This window comes from Ranitomeya imitator, chromosome 3, assembly GCF_032444005.1.
Source record: "Ranitomeya imitator isolate aRanImi1 chromosome 3, aRanImi1.pri, whole genome shotgun sequence".
Taxonomy (NCBI): domain Eukaryota; kingdom Metazoa; phylum Chordata; class Amphibia; order Anura; family Dendrobatidae; genus Ranitomeya; species Ranitomeya imitator.
In genome coordinates, this window is record NC_091284.1 from 143984442 (window position 1) to 143990950 (window position 6509).

Genomic DNA, 6509 nt, shown 5'->3' on the forward strand with positions numbered 1-6509 from the left:
TGTATGTATGTCCAGGATTGGCATCTGCACCGTCGCAGCTACAGCCACAAAATTTTGCACAGTCACACGTCTGGACCCCGAGAGCGTCATAGGCTATGTTGTGAGGTGAAATTTTAACCCCGTGCTTTCCAATTCACCAAACAATTTTGCTACTATCTACATAATAGGGAAAAAGTGAAAGGAAAAGTGTTGGAGGGGTCGCAGCTACAGCCACAAAATGTTGCACAGTCACACGTCTGGACCCCGAGATCGTTATAGGCTATGTTGTGAGGTGAAATTTTAACCCCGCGCTTTCCAATTCACCAAACAATTTTGCCCCTATCTACATAATGGGGAAAAAGTGAAAGGAAGAGTGTTGGAGGCAAATTGACAGCTACCAGATGTGAACAAGGGGGACTTAAAGAATGAGAGCGATGGCGCCAAAGAGTTTATACCGTACAGTTGCTAAGGTGGGGCCCGGACATGGATACTCACCACACACAGGGATATGAACACACAAAATGCGCCACACACTACCACGTGCTGGAACACATATCACCCTCAGCACACATTTCACCACACATACACCACATAAAAGTCGAAACACAAAAGTCGCCGCTCAAAACTCGCTCAAAACTCGCCACGCGCAAAACTCACCACATGCAAAACTAGGCTCACGCAAAACTCGCCACACGTGCAAAACTCACCTCATGGGAAAACTCGCCCCACGCAAAACTTGCACCCGTGGAAAAATTGCCACATGCACAAAAGTTGCAACACATGCAAAAGTTGCCTCACACAAAACTTGCACATACTCAAAAGGCACCACACATAAAACTCACCATGCGCAAAACTCGCCATGCGCAAAATTTGCTGCACACAACTTGCTGCACTAACCTGTCACATGCAACTCGACACACAAAAAGTTGCTACACGCATGTCGCCACACAAAACTCATCTCACAAAAGTCGCTACATGCATGTCACCACACGCAACTCAACACACACAACTTGACACACGAAACTGGCCCTAAAACACACACAAGTCTGGTATTATCCTTCAAAAATAAAAATCTGATTAATAAGCAAACTACAAGAGCAACAAATGTACCATATAGGAAATCCGGCAGCTGTCAGTCACATGACCTGTCTATTATGTGTATGTGTGAGCTAATATATACTGCCAGGGAGGAGGGCTTCCTGTTGGCTGGGGATTTATCAGGCTGCCAATTTAGCTTACAAATATTGAGGTAAAAGTATTGACCAAATAACGTGTGAACGAGGTCTAATACAGGAGGAAATGACATACAGATATATACTATGTACAGGGGAGATAACACACAGGTATATACTATATAGAGGAGGAGATGACATACAGGTACATACTATATACAGGAGGAGATGACATACAGGTATATACTATATACAGGAGGAGATGACTCACAGGTATATACTATATACAGGAGCAGATGACCTACAGGTATATACTGTATACAGGAGGAGATGACATACAGGTACAGTTAGGTCCATATATATTTGGACAGAGACAACATTTTTCGAATTTTGGTTATAGACATTACCACACTGAATTTTAAACAAAACAATTCAGATGCAGTTGAAGTTCAGACTTTCAGCTTTCATTTGAGGGTATCCACATTAAAATTGGATGAAGGGTTTAGGAGTTTCAGCTCCTTAACATGTGCCACCCTGTTTTTAAAGGGACCAAAAGTAATTGGACAATTGACTCCAAGGCTGTTTCATGTACAGGTGTGGGCAATCCCCTCGTTATGTCATTTTCAATTAAGCAGATAAATGGCTTAGAGTTGATTTGAGGTGTGGTGCTTGCATTTGGAAGGTTTTGCTGTGAAGTAAACATGCGGTCAAAGGAGCTCTCCATGCAGGTGAAACAAGCCATCCTTAACCCTTATCCGGCTGAATAGGTACAATTGTAACTATTCCGTTTTAAAATTGCAATAACTTTTTTTTGAAAAGACGTAGAGGGCTGAAATTTCGTGACATCTCTACATTTTTGGTCCAGAATATATTGGCCAAATTTCAATAAAATATCTCCACCCGCTTCCGAGATAAGGGGTCGAGATCTTTTTGCATCCATAACAAGCTGCATAGGTACAAATGTACCTCATATATTTTGAATGAAGATAATGCAAGGGAAAAAGCATAAATTTTTTTTTAATGATAATGCTATTTAACTATTATAAACAAGTAAAAAACTGTTCATTTACATTATAAAAGAAAATGTAAGAAACTTTTTTTTATTGATTTTCTTTGCAAGTAATGCATGTTGGCTTTGCTACAGAGTGTTCATCGCAAATGGGTTTCACACAAACCACACAAGACTTTCTAGTCTTGCGTTGTTTTCGCCTCAGGTCTCTGCAGACATAGCAACTACCAACAACAGGGGAGGGTCCACGACTACCATGAGGTATTTTGGGGCCAGCTGCTGGCTGCGATGCTACCACAATGCATCGTCCAAGCACCATTTCTACTGCACCTCGAAGAAAATGGTTTCTCATTATCATTTTGTTTGTACTACGATCTTCAATTGCAATCATACACAGCTGATTTGCGAGATCTTTCAGGAACTTTCTTCGTTGATCCTTTGCCCTGAAGCTTGGATTGTGTTCTCTGTAGATGATGTAGGATGCTAACCCACTGACATCAATCATATTGTAGAAAAATGCCAAAGTCCAACGTGATGTTCGTCGTTTCACAGTGTACTCTCCCAACATTTTATCCATAACATCAACGCCACCTTTTGTTATGTTGTAGTATTTTATTATCTCTGGCTTGGCTGCTAGTGTCTCTTCAACTTCTCCCGTCATGTGCATAGATGATAGAAGCACGACTGATTTGTTCTTCTTTGGTACATATGAACAGACTGTTGCATCATGATTGTAGGCAAAATTTGTCGAGTATACAGGCCTTTCTTTGGCAGGCTGCATGTTGTTAGGTAGGAACCTTTTGTTTTTTCTCACTGTACCAACTAGTGTCATGTTCCAGGAGTTCAATACCTTAGCTAGTTCCATGGTTGTAAAGAAGTTATCGGTGGTGACATTTCTTCCAGAGCCTTTATACGAGCTCACTAGGTCCAATACTGTTCGTTCTCCAATGTTTACTTGTCGAGGACCATCAGTTGGTTTCCCAGTGTAGAGCTGACCTTGTAAAGGGTAGGCATTTGATGAGTCACAAGCCCAGAAAATCTTTATGCCATATTTAGCTGGTTTTGAAGGTATATACTGGGTAAATTTAGTATGACCTCTAAATGGAAATAATTGCTCGTCGACGGTGATACAATGATATGGCTTGTAGGCTCTCTCCAGATTACTGTTCAGCATTGTCCAGATGTCCCGTATTGGTGCAGCTTTATCTGTTTGCACACGTTCTGCACGTGTATTTTCGTTGTCAAACCTGATAAATCTGAGTATCATCTTGAAGCGGTCACGAGACATGGCTGCACGTATAAGAGGCAGAGCAGCAACATTCCACATTTCCTCCAGATTCTCTTTGTTGGCTCTGTGCACACCAGCAGCAATCAGTATGCCCAAAAATGCATGAAGTTCAGTTTCAGTAAATTGCTTGAATGTTTTTTGTGGTGGCCGTTTGGAAGAATCAGGAAAACGTTGTACCAGTTCGTTGTTGTAAGCATCACAAACTCTCTTGGCCTTTCGATTCGTTTCCCGTAATATGATGTCACACATCTCGGGAGTCATGATGGACTTGAATAGCTCTTTTGCTGTATATAGGTTGCTGATTGCTGCAGGGCCACCTCTTTGTCGTAGGACATTACGAGATTTTGTTTGTGCATTTGGCAGTGGATTACTGCACCATTGAGTTTCATCCTTAGCAGTCCAAATGTCGCCTGCACTTTGAGGCACAGAATCATCCTCAACACTTTCGTCTGATTCGTATTCATTTTCATGCTCTATGACCATTTCTTGTTCAATGTCTGAATCTTCTTCAGTAACATCCACTTGTGGTACATAGTTTTCATCATCAGATGGAACATATGGTTCATCCTCATGCTCAGAATCAGATTCTTCTAGCATTCGCATTATTTCGTCAGACGTAAATCTGTAAATATGAAAAAATGTAAAATAAATAATTTTCCGAAATACTACATTATTGGCTTTTCACAAAATTATACTAACCTGCAAACACGTTTTCTTGGATTATGGCGGAAACTAGATCCAGCATTACTATCACTCATGATGACTTGCTAGATGAATTTTGGCTTCGTATTTTGTGCTGAATATAAATAAAACATCGTAAAACAATATGTAGATACTAATTATTATCCATTTTTCGTATAAAAATTATACCTATAGTGATAAGTTTCATACAAAATATATGTAAGCCAAGTCCAGGCTGAAAGACAATTTGACTGTTCTGTCCCCACATAATGAGAATAAAGGTATAACTGGCTGTTAGATGCTGTGAGACTTTCCTACCTTCGTTTCCAAGAAATTGAAGACTTCACAAGCCTAGAAATGTGTGCTCACAGCAATGAGATGAACAGCAAAATGGCTAATGAGAGGAGGGAGGCAGGAAGACAAGTAGAAGCCACTCCCAGTTTGAATTAACTTAATTGACAGCAACATAAGTGACCAGTAACAACACTGAACAATAGATATCAGCATAACATTTGTAGCTGAATGAACTTTAGTTTCTGAAACCAAGTAAAGTCTTCCCACAGTGGAGGTATATGTGAAGGTACAATTGTACCTATGCAGCCTGTTAAGGTTGTAAAATTATGCAGCCTGACAAGGGTTAAGCTGCAAAAACAGAAAAACATCATCTGAGAAATTACTACAATATTAGGAGTGGCAAAATCTACAGTTTGGTACATCCTGAGAAAGAAAGAAAGCATTGGTGAACTCATCAATGCAAAAAGACCTGGGCGCCCACAGAAGACAACAGTGGTGGATGATTGCAGAATAATCTCCGTGGTGAAGAGAAACCCCTTCACATCAGCCAACCAAGTGAACAACACTCTCCAAGAGGTCGGCGTATCAATATCCAAATCTACCATAAAGAGAAGACTGCATGAAAGTAAATACAGAGGGTTCACTGCACGGTGCAAGCCACTCATAAGCATCAAGAATAAAAAGGTTAGACTGGACTTTGATAAAAAAAAATCTAAAAAAGCCAACACAGTTCTGGAAGAACATTCTTTGTACAGATGAAACCAAGATCAACCTCTACCAGAATGATCGAAAGAGAAAAGTATGGTGAAGGCGTGGTACAGCTCATGATCCAAAGCATACCACATAATCTGTAAAACACGGCGGAGGCAGTGTGATGGCTTGGGCATGCATGACTTCCAGTGGCACTGGGTCACTAGTGTTTATTGATGATGTGACACAGGACAAAAGCAGCCGAATGAATTCTGAGGTTTTCTGAGACATACTGTGTGCTCAGATCCAGCCAAATGCAGCCAAACTGATTGGTCGTCGTTTCATACTACAGATGGACAATGACCCAAAACATAAAGCCAAAGCAACCCAGGAGTTTATTAAAGCAAAGAAGTGGAATATTCTTGAATGGCCAAGTCAGTCACCTGATCTCAACCCAATTGAGCATGCATTTCACTTGTTAAAGACTAAACTTCAGACAGAAAGGCCCACAAACAAACAGCAACTGAAAACCACCGCAGTGAAGGCCTGGCAGAGCATCAAAAAGGAGGAAACACAGCGTCTGGTGATGTCCATGAGTTCAAGACTTCAGGCAGTCATTGCCAACAAAGGGTTTTCAACCAAATACTAAAAATGAACATTTTATTTAAAATTATTGAATCTGTCCAATTACTTTTGGTCCCTTTAAAAACAGGGTGGCACATGTTAAGGAGCTGAAACTCCTAAACCCTTCATCCAATTTTAATGTGGATACCCTAAAATGAAAGCTGAAAGTCTGAACTTCGACTGCATCTGAACTGTTTTGTTTAAAATTCATTGTGGTAATGTCTATAACCAAAATTCGAAAAATGTTGTCTCTGTCCAAATACATATGGACCTAACTGTATATACAGGAGGAGATGACACACAGATATATACTATGTACAGGGGAGATGACACACAGGTATATACTATATACAGGAGGAGATGACATACAAGTATATACTATATATAGGAGGAGATGACATACAGGTATATACTATATAAAGTGGAGATGACACACAGCAGGTAGATACTATATACAGGGGAGATGACATACAGGTATATACTATATACAGGAGATGACATACAGGTGTATACTATATATAAGGGAGATGACAAACATGTATATACTGATGTGAAAATGAGAGGTGTGAGGTGAAAATGAAAAGGTGTGAGTGCAAAATGAGAGGAGTGAGGGAAAATAGTGGAGTGATCGGAAAATGACAGATGTGAGGTCGAAATGACAAGTGTTAGGGGGGAATGAGAGGTGTGAGAGGGAAAATGAAAGATGTGATGGGGAAAATGAGAGGCGTGATGGGAAAATAAGCGAAGTGAGGTGCTATAACTAACCACAGAT

At 40.4% G+C, this 6509-nt stretch overlaps 1 protein-coding gene across 1 annotated transcript; it reads right to left on the reverse strand.

Annotated features, from left to right (window-relative positions):
* Positions 1-2120: 2120 nt before the first annotated feature.
* Positions 2121-4247, reverse strand: LOC138671962 (piggyBac transposable element-derived protein 4-like). Its single transcript, XM_069760068.1, has 2 exons — positions 4148-4247; positions 2121-4070 (listed from the first exon to the last, which is right to left on the reverse strand). The coding sequence occupies exons 1-2, from the start codon at positions 4204-4206 to the stop codon at positions 2252-2254; spliced, it is 1878 nt and encodes a 625-aa protein (XP_069616169.1). The 5' UTR covers positions 4207-4247; the 3' UTR covers positions 2121-2251.
* Between the last annotated feature and the right edge of the window lie 2262 nt (positions 4248-6509).